General features: G+C 31.6%; 1 protein-coding gene across 1 annotated transcript; it reads right to left on the reverse strand.

Annotated features, from left to right (window-relative positions):
• Window positions 1–8983: 8983 nt before the first annotated feature.
• On the reverse strand, window positions 8984–16711 carry LOC132731506 (cytochrome P450 4F1-like). The gene is made up of 11 exons (XM_060717699.1): window positions 16487–16711; window positions 14791–14947; window positions 14180–14361; window positions 13595–13719; window positions 12956–13018; window positions 12133–12256; window positions 11545–11677; window positions 10437–10566; window positions 9888–10169; window positions 9344–9409; window positions 8984–9091 (listed from the first exon to the last, which is right to left on the reverse strand). The coding sequence occupies exons 1-11, from the start codon at window positions 16655–16657 to the stop codon at window positions 8986–8988; spliced, it is 1539 nt and encodes a 512-aa protein (XP_060573682.1). The 5' UTR covers window positions 16658–16711; the 3' UTR covers window positions 8984–8985.
• Between the last annotated feature and the right edge of the window lie 1936 nt (window positions 16712–18647).

The raw sequence follows: 18647 nt of genomic DNA on the forward strand, positions 1-18647 counted from the left end.
TAATGGGTTTGCGACCAGCATGGATCCATCCGCGCAGTCTGATCAGGATCCATGCTGTTCGCTATCAGTTTCTCTACTTATATGGTTTGTTAGCGAACAGCATGAATCCTGATCAGATTGCGCGGATGCGCAGGCTGGTCTGGATCCATGCTGGTCGCAAACCCATTATTTTGGCTTTGTCATGACACGGCTAAAATTATATATTTTTTACAATCTATAAATGATATAATCTTGCGTAGTAAAGTACTATTTTCACAAGGTTAAAATGTTCAAATTACTTTGTACTACAACAAAATGAGTTTAATAAAAAGTTTACTTAACAAATAATATCATATTTACTGAGATTAAAAATACCGTTTTTTAGCATTAAACTGTAACTAAATACAGGATCTTAGTTGATATTTTATTTGTTATTAAAAATAGTTTAGGAAAGTAGGAAAATGTGCCGAAACGAGTTTTATATAATTGTATATAAAATTAGAAAATAATTAATTACATGATAAGTATAAACGACGAAAAACGGCACCTCCGCCATTAAGAAAATAAACAAATAAAAAAAAAAGATATACATAATTTATTGTATAATAAATAAGAGATAAATAAAATGTAATAAATGAATGACTAATATCGTGTGTAAAATATAAATGACTGGTATTGAATGAGTGTAGGTTTAATAATTAATGTAGTAAAGTTGTGAAATAAAGTTGTATTAAACGAACGAGTCTCTTGTTAACATATTATTATATTCGACGAGTTTGATAAATGTAGTAATGAAGCTTTACGTAAAAATAATTATATCCTACTTATCACATACCTAAAAGAAGAACAGTTTACAGTAAAATATATTTTTCATTGGTGGGCATAACGACTGTAACAGAGTCGGGAAAAATGCACGGGTATGTGATGAAAATGCGTAATTGATTTACAAATTACATTGAAAGCAATCAACGCTTTGTGATAACATGATAGTTTTGCTTTCTCAAATTTTTACCTGACTTTCTGGTCTGACCATTTATGGATAGTCAAATAAACTATTAACTTAATTCTTCCCAGGGCAAATGAAAGTGTGGAGTTCGCAGCATAGGAATGGCTATACACAATTTAGAATTACGAGACAATATAAATATTGTTGATATTTAAACTGATTTATTCACCGATTCAATTTAGAATGACTACATTAATAAGAAAAATAGTTTCAATTAGATCTCAATCTTTATTATATTAAAATCAAACATATCTTGTAATTATAAAGGCGGTGTTCAATAATATTATCGCTTGAAATGAAATCACGATAATGTTAAATCAACATAAGTTGTTTTGATAGTTAAATACAGCAAATTTTATAAATACACAAATACCAATAAGGGGGTCATTATCTTGTTCATGCAATTTCCCGTAAAGCTGCCATTTCATATTTGGAGTCACAATATTTATCTTGACGACTTCCTGGTTTTATTGGTGGAGCTGGGTGTATACATCTTACCGGTATGTCCGAGGGCGGAGGAAGACCTTGATCAATTGCGTGTCCGAGACACGCGCTTATACAACCGAATAGAACCACAGAACTTCTACAAGTTTGCGGGTAGATTTTACAATCAAAAGAAGTCCGCGGTTTCGGAGGCTAATTGATTCTTTTTTTTCCTTCTATTTTTTTATTTCGTTTTACGTCTCAGCAACACAGTACATGTATATGTCATACGGTTACTGGTGGAGGAAGACTGCCTTGTTTCTTTGTTATTATTTCTTTTCTTTTTTTAGCTTACTTACTAATGAAAGAAGATCTAAGATTATTTCAGACAAAGGTTGACACCCAGGCAAAAACAGCAATATTCCGAATGTTTGCGGGATAGTACGGAATCCCTCAAGTGATATTATGCACACTGTGTGTTTTTGTTGGTGTTTTTTTTTTGTTTTGTTTTTTCGGGAGTGGGGTATTGTTGTCAGGTGTATTTTATTCCATTGAATCTAAGATTGTGTTTATAAGAAATTGCGTATTTCGTTTTAATCTAAGATAAAAGAAATAGAATACATGAGACAACATATATTAAGTGTATATGATGTCACTTAAGTAGTTTTGTTGTAGTAGTCACAAGGACAATATTTGAGAAACGTTTCATTACGACACAAACACGTGAAAAGAAGAATACTCGTCATCGTGGAAACATCAAAAAGTTTATAATGGAATTCCCAATATTGGCCGGGCCTCTGATTTAATCAGTTAATTTGTTCATGTGTAATATTAAACAGATAAATTTCACCTGGGATTAACAGATCAATAAGTGGATATCCCGTCCATGATATGTTTGATCCTTTAATCCGAGGATATACATGTGTAAAACCAATCAATCAATTTAGGATTCAATTTTGTAAATTTTTATTTCAAGAAGTCATTGTTTAACGTTTTAATATAAATGTTTGTAATTAAAAATTTCTAGACAAGTCAAAATGGTTCGAATATATTACAAAGGTTTTACCCTTATCAGGATGGCGGCAAAACCTTCTGTGCAGGCTAGCGCAGCTCGCTATTCAGTAAGTACATATTTTGAAAATGTCCCTATAAGTGATAAATGGTTAAGTCCACATTGAAAGCTGGCCTAATCCATTTAAGATATTGAACGTGGTTAAGGCTTAATACTCAAATTCAAATGTACCTAACAAAAAGGACATATATTAATAAATCAGCAATTTTGACAATTCTGTTGTTTGTGGGGTTTTTTTGTGTGTTTTTGTTTAGGTAGGGGGGGGGGTGAAGTCACATCGACACTGTGAAGGTCGTTTGGTGTCTTTCCAGCTTTACTCTTAGGGGGATGACGGGCGAACCTCTGAACGGTGTTGCAAGCACTTGTGTAAAACAAATGAACTTCCTTTGGCTAATTTTATAAATGACCTCATAGGTCATGGCAGGGGTTGAGCCGGCAGCTAATTCCATTTTTCTCAACCTAGGAAGTCTGGTATCTTATTAGTTATAAAGATTTTTATTTGTTTGGGTCGTCAGACCAAACAAATAATGGTAGCGAAATTTCAGAGTCTAATGTTCTTAATTGCAAATGCCGAAAGTAGTCCACTTTTTTGAAGCGGTTACTTCCCTTTTGTATGTACACTAAAGCCGAAAAATTCAGGGGAGATCACTGTGTAAAGATGGTCAAAGACAGGCGCATCAATTTTCAAGCAAAGTAATTCCCGAATGGTCGAAGATTTCTAATATTGTTTTCTGGTATTTTCTGATCGAAAATAACTAAATACAAAGCGGACATTCAATCTCTGACACAGAAGTTTATGACAAACCTAACAACAAGTAGTTCTCAAAACAGCTTAAAACTAGCGATTTAAAAGAAAGAAATATTTTATTTTGTTACAAGTATCCAACAAATTACAACGCATTTAAAGTTAAACAATAGCGTTGGCTTATAGAATTGTCAATAAATGCACAATCACAAATTACGCGGATGAATATGATTTTATCAATGAAAATACTATTTTTAGCCATGTAGATTTACCGAATACTACACAAACCGAGTAGTGGAATATATAGATTCTACATGTCGGACTGTTTGGGCGAGAGGATTTTCGCTAAAATATTTACTTCAATTTTAAACAACAGGTTTACCCTGAACAAAATACCTCGAAATTAATAAGGATTACAAACCTGAATGCAATGGAAGTTCTAAATTTAGAATGACTTGATATTATTCAGACATACTGTGTATAACTTCTCCGTGGTACAGTGGTAACGCGCTCGCTTAGTGAGTGAGAGGTCTCGAGTTCGAATCCCAGTCGAGGAAATTTTTTTTTTGGTTAAATTCTTTTTTTAATTGTTTTTTGTTAAGGAAGTAGCCATGATTTACAAGGATAAAGTGTGGCTGTCGTAAAAAAAGTACATAAATGATTTTTTGATGCAACTCTAGTTATGCAGAATTCCGTATGTGCCTTACAAAATGAATTATAATACATAAAAATAAACTTATACAGGAAAATGCATACAGATATACAGTACGATTTAGATTGCAAAGATCAGAAAATACCAAAGAACATGAAGCCCTTTGATTCTTTATAAATATACATGCTTATAGTAAGCTTCAGGATTATTTACATCTGTGTTAAACAACAGTTAAAAGTCGTTACAAGCCCTAATTTAGAATAATATGGTTTTCTTCAGGCCGTTTCACATATAAATTTAACCGTGGCTGAAGGGTTTTCGGGCTCGCTTAGGAAGCGAAGAGGTCTGGAGTTCAAATCCCAGTAAGGTAACTTTTTTTTTTAAATTGTTAAAGTCAAATAAACATTGGATTGAATATCAGTGTTGCAATTAGTCTTATAGCCAATTTACTACAATTAAAACGCTGGAAAGCATTGGTGGCACTAAACATATAATCTCACAACCTGCACCTTTCTTACATTCTGAGACCCAAACAAATTCAGCGCCTTCTGTGCTTTGATTTTAATATGGCTCTAGATAAACGGTGGTTTGGAAATAGCGGCTCGGTTTATATCGCAAACGACTGTTTATATACGGCCATATAACCTGGAGTTATTATTTACCGAAGTCATTTTTCTTATTCAACCACGATGCAAACAATCTGATATCTCGATACAATTACTTTTTGACCATGAACTAAAATGATGTGCTGGGGCATAATTGAATAAGTAAATAAAACGAAGCTGTCTTGCGAAAGTTAATTTAAGGAAAGTGCTTCTTATATATGCTAAATTACCTTATCTAATTTTCACGTCATGTTGCATGACTTGTAAACATTTTGGGAAAAAAAATGTATAAAATAAAAAAACAACAGAGTCATGTGAAATGAGTCATACTAGTTATTATACTTTTACTTTATTTAAGAATTAAGATGTTCACAAATACATTTAACAGACAAGAACATATACTTTATTTATTTAAGAAATGAGCCAGTATTTACTCGTAATAAGTTATAAAGATGTTTGACAGATTATATATGGCATTATAAAAACGATTGTTTACATATGCGGTTCGGGTTATATTGCAAACAACTGTTTATATATACGGTCATATAACCTGTCAGAAATATATATAACACATTCATACTACAGCAAACTGCCTTTTTTAGAAAAAAGTGAGATTTCTTCATAAATTGACAGCATTCGTGTGTATTAAGTATATAAACGTCACGATTATCCATTGCAAACGTGCAGTATTATAAATTATTCTATACAAACATATTGACATTATGTTACACATACATATATTTAGCTTTATTTACAAAAGTTTCAAAATTTAACTTTAAAGACACGTGTATAAAAATTGAATTTGAACACAGGTGTATTAAATACTTAGCTTTATGACACGTGTATCAATATCTAATTTTAACGTACTCATACACGTGTGTATTAATATGTGGCTTTAAGACAAGTGCGTCAATATTTAACTTTAACGCACGTGTATTAATACTTAGATCTAAGACAGTGTATCAATATTCTAATTTCAACGCACGTGTATTAATACTTAGTATACAAATTTAACTTATAACACATATATATTTATCTTTAGCTTTAAATTCCATTTATCACATTAGTTTCAATTACTACAGATAATTATGTTATTATCTATAAATTATGGAAGCGTCCTAGTGCCAAACCTGAAATGTTTTTATGTCATAATTAGTAGATAGTAAGTGCTAATTAGTAGAAAGTAAGTGCTAATTAGTAGAAAGTAAGTGCTAATTAGTAGATAGTAAGTGCTAATTAGTAGATGCTAAGTCATAATTAGTAGACAGTAAATACTAATTAGGAGATAGTAAGTGCTTATTAGTATATACTAAGTCATATACTAAGTCATAATTAGTATATAGTAAGTACTAATTAGTAGATACTAAGTCATAATTAGTAGATAGTAAGTGCTAATTATTAGATAGCTAATTAGTAGTGCTAATTAGTAGATACTAAGTCATAATTAGTAGATAGTAAGTACTAATTAATAGATACTATGTCATAATTAGTATATAGTAAGTACTAATTAGTAGATAATAAGTCATAATTTCCCGTGAAATCAGAAATGCTTCAAAACTGTTGTCAGATTGATATGGAAGCGTCCTAGTGCCAAACCTGAAATGTTTTTATGTCATAATTAGTAGATAGTAAGTGCTAATTAGTAGAAAGTAAGTGCTAATTAGTAGAAAGTAAGTGCTAATTAGTAGATAGTAAGTGCTAATTAGTAGATGCTAAGTCATAATTAGTAGACAGTAAATACTAATTAGGAGATAGTAAGTGCTAATTAGTATATACTAAGTCATAATTAGTATATAGTAAAGTACTAATTTAGTAGATACTAAGTCATAATTAGTAGATAGTAAAGTGCTAATTATTAGATAGTAAGTGCTAATTAGTAGATACTTAAGTCATAATTAGTAGATAGTAATCTAATTAATAGATACTATGTCATAATTAAGTATATAGTAAGTACTAATTAGTAGATAATAAGTCATAATTAGTAGATAGTGAGTAGCTAATTAATAGATACTATATGTTCATAATTAGTATATAGTAAGTACTAATTATTAGATAGTAAGTGATAATTAGTAAATAGTAGTACTAATTAGTAGATAGTAAGTGCTAATTAGTTAGATAGTAAGTACTAATTAATTAGATACTATGTCATAATTAGTATAAAGTAAGTACTAATTAGTGTAGATAATAAGTCATAATTAGTAGATAGTAAGTAACTAATTAATAGATACTATGTCATAATTAGTATATAGTAAGTATAATTATTAGATAGTAAGTGATAATTTAGTAAATAGTAAGTACTAATTAGTAGATAGTAAGTGCTAATTAGTAGATAGTACGTACTAATTAATAGATACTATGTCATAATTAGTATATATAGTAAGTACTAATTAGTAGATAATAAGTCATAATTAGTAGATAGTAAGTACTAATTAGTACATATTTAGTAATAATTATTTAGATAGTTTAACTAATAAGTAAATGCTAAGTCTATTGACTATAAATTGACTATATTCCTCGGCAATCAGCCATGTTAACAGAATGCAAGCAGCGATTACAATATTATAACTTAGTATGTACTAATTAGTACTTACTATCTACTAATTATGACTTATTATGTTCTAATTAGTACTTACTATCTACTAATTATGACTTATTATCTACTAATTAGTACTTACTATATACTAATTATGACATAGTATCTATTAATTAGTACTTTACTATTCTACTAATTATGACTTATTATGTTCTATTTAGTACTTACTATCTACTAATTATGACTTATTATCTACTAATTAGTATTTACTATATACTAATTAATGACATAGTATCTAACTAATTAGTACTTACTATATTCTAATTATGACATAGTATCTATTAATTAGTACTTACTATCTACTAATTATGACTTATTATGTTCTAATTAGTACTTACACTATCTACTAATAGACTTATTATCTACTAATAGCACTTACTATCTAATAATTAGCACTTACTATCTACTAATTATGACTTAGTATCTACTAATTAGTACTTACTATATACTAATTATGACTTAGTATATACTAATTAGCACTTACTATCTCCTAATTAGTATTTACTGTCTACTAATTATGACTTAGTATCGACTAATTATAACTTACTATCTACTAATTAGCACTTACTATCTAATAATTAGTACTTACTATCTACTAATTATGACTTAGTATCTACTAATTAAGAGATAAAAATATTTCAGGTTTGGCACTACGACGCTTCCATAGATTGACTATATTCCTCGGCATTAGCCATGTTAACAGAATGCAAGCAGCGATTACAATATTATAACTTAGTATGTACTAATTAGTACTTACTATCTACTAATTATGACTTATTATGTTCTAATTAGTACTTACTATCTACTAATTATGACTTATTATCTACTAATTAGTACTTACTATATACTAATTATGACATAGTATCTATTAATTAGTACTTACTATCTACTAATTATGACTTATTATGTTTCTAATTAGTAACTTACTATCTACTAATTATGACTTATTATCTACTAATTAGTATTACTATATACTAATTATGACATAGTTATTCTATTAATTAGTACTTACTATATACTAATTATGACATAGTATCTATTAATTAGTACTTACTATCTACTAATTATGACTTTAGTATCTACTAATTAGCACTTACTATCTAATAATTAGCACTTAACTATCTACTAATTATGACTTTAGTATCTACTAATTAGTACTTACTATATACTAATTATGACTTTAGTATATACTAATTAGCACTTACTATCTCCTAATTAGTATTTAACTGTCTACTAATTATGACTTAGCATCTACTAATTAGCACTTACTATCTTAATTAGCACTTACTATTCTACTAATTAGCACTTACTTTCTACTAATTAGCACTTACTATCTACTAATTATGACATAAAAACATTTCAGGTTTGGCACTAGGACGCTTCCATAATAAATAGCTTTCTCACATGTACACATATTTAACACACAACATTCATTAAGATTTTTTTGTCTTGTTTATTGATTTCTGGAATAATGGTGAACTCTTGAGGTAACCCTCGTTTTGCAACATGGAAGATCTAGACAGTGCAATTATTTTAATTTATGCTTGCGAACTTTTCTACTTAAACTCATTAAGGTAGCCTTACGTTATGCTTTATGCTTTCCCGCTAAAAAATTCTAACATCGGCCAATAGCGTAATAAATCTGTCATTTCCGGAACGTTATTTTTCACAATTTTCGGTATTCAAGTTAAAGGATGAGTGATTGTAAATAATCTAATGTCAAAGAGTTTGAAAAAAAAACGTTCCGGAAATAACCGAATTGCTACGTTATTGGCCGATGTTAGAATTTTTTGGCGGGAAAGCATTACCGTAAAACAACATTAAGAGTCTATAAGATCTAGAGATTCTGATGTTCGGTATTGGATCCGTCTATCTCTTTCCTTGATCAGCCATTCATCATTTCCATTCTTTCAGTGTTGTCGTTTTTCAGCATACATGTAAATTCCATTTTTTGCCCTCATAACACCGGATATATTCCTCTTCACCTCAAAGTTCGGATCAAGCCGGAATGTGAAACTTTAAAAAAGATACAAATTGCAATAGTCATCTTGCCAGAATAAGTTTTTGACAACTTAATAATTTCAAGCAATGCCAAACACTTGTTAGTGGTTTCCGTATTGTTTATGCATTTTATCGTCGACAAAATTATATGAAACGATTTATCTAAAAATAACAAATTTCACTCTTACAAAAGCTGAAGGCCACTTTATATTACGCTACGCTTTTACATATATATCTGCATTTTTGTAAAATTTTGAAAATACTTACTTTCTCAACAGCTTTGACAATATGACCTTTTCTTCATTCATTGCAAAGTTCTGTCCTATACAATTCCTGTAATTTAAAGATTTATTGATTACAAACATTATCAAAAATTTTTACTAGCTAAATGTACAAATAACATGTACCTTTATAAACATTTTACTAAGAAGTGTGCTTATTTCAGCTATGTGATCGACTTCCATGAACTTTCGAATACTGTTGGAAAATAATTTATATCTATTTACTTTCATTGTGAACATCTACGTCTATACCTCAGTCAGTTTAACATCATGCTGAATAATTTGTAAGATTTTAGTACTCAATCCTGAACCTGCTAATACAAAACGTGATAATGTAGCCAATGTAGCCAGGCCATCGCTCTATACTGTTGGTAGCTCAGTTTTTTAAATTGTTTATTTCATTTAATGTATGTTATCATTTTTAAAAAAAATAGATTTCCTTATTTTCTCACGCACTACGCCGGAGACAGGGACCGTCGGAGATAGGGACCGGGGTTACAAATGTATGTTGCCTTTGAATACAAACTAACCTTGGTCCCGCCGAGAACGGCACGTATTGAAAATGTTCAATCTTGTCTATATTTTCCTTTGAGAATCGTTCGGGATTAAATTTCATATGGTCAGGTCCCCATACGTTCTCCATATGGTTCAATATCCATACGTTAATGAGAACAATTGTCCCTTTTGGCGCAATTCTGTCGCCAAGATCAAACTCTTCAGACGTCTCGCGGCTGACACCGGGAACTGGCGCGTTAAGGCGCATGCCTTCTTTAATACACATGGTAACGTACTCCAACTTGCTCAGATCTGACCTATTAAAATAAAGGTTACAAATGAAAAGATATAAGTGGCTCTAGAACACAAATTAAGCATGCCTATTTTTTTGAAGATAACCAAATCATAAACAATCAAATATCTTAAAAATAATCACACTTTGCAATAAAATAGTTTATTATTTAAAATTTTCAACACTAATAATGGAAAAAGTTGCAAAATTTAGGATCAAAATTGCAAAATCAACTTTAATAACAGTACATAATGTAAATGAGCTGTCGTGAAGTAAAATGGTCAAACTTTACCATTCCAAATCATCCGATTCCCTTTCGGCGAGTAATTCGTCAATCTCCGTCTGACATTTCCGCTGACATTCGGGATTTTCCGCAAGAGAATACAATATCCAGGATAACGCACTAGCTGTTGTATCGTGACCTAGTCAATCAAATAAAATCAATAACATGATATCATTTAAGAATATTTTATTCTGTAAAAGATAGTCTTTAAGTCTTGAGCAATTGGCATATGGTAAAAAAGAAAATATAAAACAAGTGAGACGAAGTAAGTGACTGATGCTTATTGATGCTATTCAACATTAAGTGCTAGGCACATATCACTTAATTTATTTATTTATTTATTTATTTATTTATTTATTTATTTATTTATTTATTTATTTATTTATTAAAGTCTCATCAATATACATACATACAAGTTACAATCAGTCAATCAATATATATATACAGTCATAATAAGAAGTATAGTGCCACTCCATAGTGGAGTTATAATAGACTGGGTCATATTATGTTACAAACATCATATACATGGACATACTACATGAAATCATTTGAAAGTAATGATGAGACCCGTCTAGGACACACAAGCGCAATTAAAGCTGAAGTTGGGGAATTGCTGGAAAGAAGAGGTCCATCGCCAGCGGTGAAAATAAAAATTAAAAGGTGAAAAATTGACGACTCAGTTTGATTCAGTGCGCTTCTATGAGTATTACTTGCGCCTCGGTCATCAGCTTTTCACCAGTTTATACAGTTTCCAATCTTCAACTTAAAAAGGTACTGAATCATTTTTTCTAAACTAAAAAAATGTATATTATATACTAATATATTACAAGATCTTATTTATTGCGACTGATTTGTGCCATGTTGTTTTTTTGCTGCACGGGGCGCCAGCCGAAATCACGAAAGTACGACAAAGTGACCAAATTGTCGTATTTCTGTGCTTTCGCCTGGCGCCCCGCGGAGCGAAAATCGACACAAAATATGACATGGCACAGATCAGCCGCCATAGCATCTAGATAAAGTAAAGTGGACGTTTTAGTCATACAAACTAAATTATCTGCTTTTATAGTGGGTATAAAATGAATTTAGGTATTCTGTTTAAAAGAAATTAAAAATTTACCTTCGAACAAGAAGGTATCAACTTCATTTCGTATTTCCTTTCTAGTGAGACTCCGCCCCTCCTCGTCACGTGCTGTCAGGAGAATGTCAAGAAAGTCAATGTACCGACTACCTTTAGGACTTCCGGTCTGATCCTGTAAAATGTACAATATACAGAATTATACAAAAATACTCGTTTTTCGAAATTTGCCACAGGTTATGTATACTTTGCCAATTTTATACAAGAAATAAACAAACCGACCGTTACTTAAAACATGCCACTTATACTTGATGTCAACAGTCATACCACTGATGCATTTTGACTTTGACTTTCATGACGTTCTTTTACTGTACCACAACTGATTGTGTCATCAATAAGTAAAATATATCCGAAGTTCCCGATGATTTAATGAAGGAAATATAAGCCGAAAGGAAATTCAAATTGAAGTTTTTGCACGATAATGCATCAGTTTCTAAAAATAATGATTTGAATTGCCGAAATGAATGCCATACTTGTTAAGTCTGTTTCTTGAAACGTCTTTTAAATCCGAAAAGGGTCACGCAAAAGTGTTACCTATTTCCGAAACGCAAGTACATAAATAAAAAATACCAAGGTAGCCTTTCTCTTGTCTATGATCTCCTCAGCCACAGAGTGAACAAAACTACAATCCTTTTGGAACTGTCGACCGACGGCACACAAGTTCCAGAAGAAGTCGAAAAATGTGATCGGGTGTCTGACATATAAAAGACAATAATTGACTGTACTAATTCAAGGTGTGTCGTCTGCAGGTATAATTATGAAATAATTGGGGAAAAACGAAAACAGATGCCCTAAAATGACGTTAGGTAATAGTTATAGTATATGAAACGAGTTAGTTACGATGATATAACACTCGCTGGGGCGGCATCGAGGCCGCCACGCCAAGTGGATTTTTTCTTTTGCAGAAACATCCCGAGATGTCGCCCAAGTCACTGCAATACCCACGTAACTAACGAGTTTCATAAATTATAACTGTTTTATCGCAATTTCATAATTTCTGTAACAGAAGTCAGCAAAAAATACTATAGTTCTATTAGCAATAAATGCATTTTTGTTCATTGTTCATTAAATAAGATACTTCATTGTACTAAACATTAGCAGTATTCATATTATCATCACGACTTCGTCAAAACTCGGCACATTTCGACATTTTCCGCCTTTTGAACTCTTTTGTAATATACAATGTATTAAAATTAGTTTAACTATTACGACTACGTAAAAATTCCCACTGTTTCTACACGGAGAGTGACGGAGTTGACCGAAATTTTCCGATAGTAAACATTAAAGGGAGACTATCAAAACGTATCAGTCCAAAAGTATTGTTATAACTTATTTCCCAAAGAATAGAAAGTAAAGAAAATGAGTACATAAAATCATTAAAACACAAACTAACAAGAATCTGTAAGTGACAGCATCTGTTAACCTATTCACCGCTTTCACATATGGGTTAGTTTCCCTGAAATTTAAAATGACAATGTATATTATGTTGAAGATAATAACAATTTGAAATTACCTTAACAGAAATTAAACTCTGCTTGAATAACTCATATTTTCTTTTTAATCATGCTGTAAGAAGGAAGAAGCGATGAGTAAATTGGTTAACTGTTAACTGCAATGGAACCATTTTTAGAATAAAATCATTGGCAATAAATTCGGACCACTAAGCTCGACCATCTCTGCTGCTACTGCTTTAGGCACATGTCCTACTCCTTTTGTAACATATTCATATTTATAGAAATAAAACATTTACACAATGCAGCTGTAAGTGGATGCTGTTTATACGTCATAATGCTAAAACCAAAACTGCAAATTCTTTGTCACCAAAATACAGGCGGGATTGCACAACCGTTAGGTGTTTAGTTCAAGAACTTTAACATTCAAAACCGCAATCGCAACTTTTCGGCCCTTTCCGTCAGTCTTCGGATAAAAGGCCGAGGATGTTCCGATCGTCAAAACAGGGCTGGTTCGATTCATAAATTCCTCAGTAAATGGTTTACAGAATTGAGCATTGACTAATGCTAAAAATTTCTACCCGGCATTTTGTACATCTTTACTGTATGAAAATGCGCATTTCAATATGACTTCTAATGTACACAAACAAACGTGCTGAAAAGCCTCAAATTTCTCCCCACTTTTCGCTTTTCTATCCAGCTTTTTCTGAAGAAAAAAAGAAGAAATACATATAATTTAAACAATATATCAATGAAACAGAACATTTTATGGGCAGAAACTGGACTTCTGCAAGCGTCTGACGTTCTGTGCATTTACAGTGATATTGAAAGGAATCGTGGGATTTATCATACAAAAGATCGTTTGTAAACTTTATGAATTGAGCCTGTTTTTTCCACAAGTCAATACAAAGTTCATAGAAGAGTAACATAAAATAAATGGAAGTATACATAATTTGGTAAGCTAATTCGGCATAAAAATGTATACACGATGACGTTCCGCGACTAGGGCATAAATTGTTGTAATAAAAACGTTCAGCCTATGGGGTATCAAAAATTTATTACGTACATGTAATCAATAATTATGTTTACACCATGATTCTTACAAATTACAAATGAACTATGAAGTGAAGTGTGATATTCTTTTTAAGAATTCGAAATATATTTACCACAAGTATGTCAGCTGCCTGGTTGAACACTTTGGTGTACGGTTTGAGAATCTCAAAGTGAAAGGCGGGAGTTAGCAGACGTCTATTTCGCGCCCATTTTTCACCATTGGCAACAAGCAATCCCTCGCCCAGCCATGGTTCTAGAAACCGATAGGCACCTCCGATGCCTTTTGACTTTGGTTCTGTTAATATACAAATGGTACGAAGAGTATTCAAATATTCTTTAAAGGTTTCAATGTTTTTTTTGTTCCCTCCAATTATTTACCTCCAACAGCTATTCGAAGTTCAGTCTGCGGTTCCAAACTTTGGAGGCATTTTCAAGTTTTTCTATGTATACTATGAAAACACTGGAATATCGAAGAATCGAGGTGTTTGCGCTGAATAAATTTTCTTCCTGAAAGGTATTTAACAAAAAGAAGTCAAAAGGAGCAAGGTCATGTGAGTACGGAATATGAGGGAGCACAGCGACTTTTTTCTGCTGCGATGGCGCGTTGTTATGCACCAATCTGACATTGGCCAAAATTGTTGCGGGTCTTCGATTTCTTTTTGCAATGCATGGTCTTTTGTCAGACTTACTAACGTTATGTTTTTATGAGATTATAAAAACTTACCATTGCTTTTACATATTCTACCCATTACCGTCGGGCTACATGGAACAACGATGGGCTGCTTTAGCATACCCCACAGCAGAACGTAGCCCTGTTCACTTCCATACTTGTTAGCCATCTCTACCAAATACATAGCACGTGCGTGGGGCTCGGCTGGAAACTGAAAATAAAATAAAGGTATGTATTTTTACTTTTTCCACTATATATTCGTTACCAAGGCAACCTGGCGAAAAAGGATTATTAATTTTCACTGGTCAAGGGAAGTAATCGCTGCAAGGATTTTGCTTATCTTTGCTTACTAGTATATGAGCGGCATTCTATGTCACAGTCTTTTCTAGACATGTACTTTCCGCATAAATTCTTAAAATATATGTTAATTTATAATGTATTGATTAGATATTAATGTATTCTTACGAGTTTATTATTTAGTACACTTTATATACCATCAAACAAGTTTCGCAGTAAAAATAAACCATGCTGTTACAGAATGTTTATTTATAATGTTATACATTGTTACAACGATAAAATGACCAGCGGATATCATGGTGTGCTATTCTGAAACATAATGCCCAGGGAGTCTTAAGTTATAAGTCAAAGTATATTGTCTTGGTATATCAATATGTTGTTAAAGAAATTTGTCACCTCACATCATGATTAAAAAGTGTCTCTTACATCAAAATTTAAACAGAAAAAGTATGTTGCAAATAACATACAAAAATGTATAATATATCATTAAGAAAATTTGTTTTGTTAATTTTAACTGCAGTCGAATACTTCACATTGATTGTGTACAGTTAAACGCATGCGAAATGCGCCGATGTAAAATTAAGTTAAAAGTATATATTAGGTAACTCTTTGAGTCTGTTATAAAATCAATTGTTATCAACTAATTAGCAAAGTAATGTATTAAACTTAAATGCTGAACAGTGAAAAGTGCTTATCTTTGCTTACTAGTATATGAGTGGCATTCTATGTCACAGTCTTTTCTAGACATGTACTTTCCGCATAAATTCTTAAAATATATGTTGATTTATAATGTATTGATTATATATTAATGTATTATTACAAGTTTATTATTTAGTACACTTTATATACCATCAAACAAGTTTGTGCCAGTCTTGTTAATATAACCTAAAAAAGTTGACGAATGTTGTTTAAAATTGGTCACGTTAATGCCAAGTTCACAAAATTTTACCAGACTCACTTTCATCTTAAAGTAGTACACATTTAACTATTTATCATTATTAGACATACGGAAGACATATTTACATTACTTTTTGTGCTGAAAGTAACAAATAGCCAGCCATCTGTACCCTGCATTTTGATTAAATACTTTCGTTAAATATGTAAAACATTAAACTTTAAAAAATATATATCTGTGAAGTTCATTGTCGTATTAAGTTCAATATGAAGTTCATTCGCGTCTACCTTGAAATGTCAACAACCTAGATTGTAACCCTATGACCTTAGGCTTTGCGATAAACAGACCAGTCAACCATTTTATTTTTTTTAAACTGTTAAAAATATACCAAGTTTGTTTTCAATGAAGACAAATTAAGGTTCTTTGAATTCGCCTGATTCTTGTAGTTTAATATACAACGTATGAGATGCTAAAATAGTCTACTTAAAACAACGTTTATAAATGCGTAATTTTCATCCTTTTTAGACGTATATATCGTATATATTATATTATACTTACATTGACGAAACTACCAAGCAACCAATGAGAATTTTCTGGTCCTTTCGCTCCATGAAAACGCTTCTTAATTTTCCTGACACTTATTAAAAATGACACAATATGGAACAAAACATAAATTCCAAATATTAGTAAAACAGTTTGTAAAATCAAAATAAAATGAGGCACTTCCATTCTGTATATCAGCTTGTAACTCTATTGAAGTGTGTACTGCACTTTTGGTTTTAAACATGACCTAGAGGTCAGTTATTGTGTCACGGCGGATAATCGTAATATTGCCGCATCTAATGATTGAAAAAAAGGCTCGCAGTAAAAATAAACCATGCTGTTACAGAATGTTTATTTATAATGTTATACATTGTTACAACGATAAAATGACCAGCGGATATCATGGTGTGCTATTCTGAAACATAATGCCCAGGGAGTCTTTAAGTTATAAGTCAAAGTATATTGTCTTGGTATATCAATATGTTGTTAAAGAAATTTGTCACCTCACATCATGATTAAAAGGTGTCTCTTACATCAAAATTTAAACAGAAAAAGTATGTTGCAAATAACATACAAAAATGTATAATATATCATTAAGAAAATTTGTTTTGTTAATTTTAACTGCAGTCGAATACTTCACATTGATTGTGTACAGTTAAACGCATGCGAAATGCGCCGATGTAAAATTAAGTTAAAAGTATATATTAGGTAACTCTTTAAGTCTGTTATAAAATCATCGTTTATTGAAAGATGCTGATCAACAACTTTAAAACTGCATGCATCCAGATGAGTCAAAATATTTCAATAAAACCAAACTTTAAAAATATGTACTAAGATTTTAGAAAAAGTAAAATGATTCAAGATTCAAGTAATATTTTACATGTTATGTGCGGTTAATGACTGTTTTTTTCTTCAATATTTACAACTATATTTCTACTGCGTTACTAACGCAGTAAGGGCTATTTTTGCATATTTTGACAACATTTTGGTAATTTACGTGTGTTGTAAGTGACATTGATAATGTGCAAATTGCTTCCTTTTGGTTATTTCACAATATTATACATTCAAATACATTTTCAAAATTTTCATGAAAATTAGCGTGAATCTGGCGGCGTGCTGAAAAAATATTAAAGAAGAAAATTGATGTTTATTTTGTTAACAATCTTCTTTAATTCTTGGGTCAGGTAAATCTTTTGTTATTTAAACAGACAGTTATTCAAACAGGTATTTAAACAGACGGTTATTTAAACATCTATTTAAACAGATAGTTATTCAAACAGTTATTTAAAGATACAGTTATTTAAAAGGACAGTGCAATCATTGTAACAGACAGCGCAGTCATTTAAACAAAGTTGGTAAATAAATAGAACATCTAAGGTAAAAAAAATCTGTCTCGAAAGTATAGAAACTATAGATTTTCAACAACAACAACAACAACAACAAAAAGAGAGAAAAAAGTAAAAATACTGAAAATTACGGAGTGCATCAATCTTTTATAAACAGAGAACCCATAACTACATATAGTAACAGAATCCAGGGTATTTGAAGGTCATTACGGCAAAAATTAAGTCGTTATGCAAATTTGGCCGACTTATTTAATGACTTCAGATTGACGATAGATCTACTGTAATGACATGAAAGCAGAAATTTTTTAAATAATATAGACAGACCTTATTTTCATATAATTGGTACTAAGCATTGGGTATAAAATTTCTTGCTTAATGAAACAACGACTTGACACTGATGGGACTTGAACCCATACATACAGCCGACAACCCTTACAGTACCAGTCCGAGGCGTTCGATCAAAATGAACTGTCAAATGTGTAAATATGACAACTTGAAAACTGAAAACAACACTGCACTTTTACCCTGCTGGAATTAAAATCAAATGAGCCGCGTCACGACAAAACCAACATAGTGCTTTTGCGACCAGCATGAATCCAGACCAGCCTGCGCGTCCGCGCAGTCTGATCAGGATCCATGCTGTTCGCTATCAGGTTCTGTACTTGTAATAGGGTTGGTAAGCGAAATGCATGGATTCTGATCAGACCGTGCGGATGCGCAGGCTGGTCTGGATCCATGCTGGTCGCAAACCCACTATGTTGGTTTTGTCGTGACGCGGCTCAAATGAAATAACCACAGTAGAGCCAAGCCAAGCCAGGCTGCACATCCGT

This window comes from Ruditapes philippinarum, unplaced genomic scaffold (assembly GCF_026571515.1).
Source record: "Ruditapes philippinarum isolate M1 unplaced genomic scaffold, ASM2657151v2 ctg5138_1_1_1_1, whole genome shotgun sequence".
Taxonomy (NCBI): Eukaryota; Metazoa; Mollusca; class Bivalvia; order Venerida; family Veneridae; genus Ruditapes; species Ruditapes philippinarum.

What these genes read in the sequence shown, in the direction of transcription:
- LOC132731506 (XM_060717699.1), bottom strand. Translation starts at nt 16,657, where the DNA reads ATGGAAGTGCCTCATTTTATTTTGATTTTACAAACTGTTTTACTAATA. An exon ending in TGATACCTTCTTGTTCGAAG is followed by an intron (nt 10,567 to 11,544) that starts GTAAATTTTTAA and finishes TTGATTGACTAG; the next exon opens with GTCACGATACAACAGCTAGT. An exon ending in GAATCGGATGATTTGGAATG is followed by an intron (nt 10,170 to 10,436) that starts GTAAAGTTTGAC and finishes TTATTTTAATAG; the next exon opens with GTCAGATCTGAGCAAGTTGG.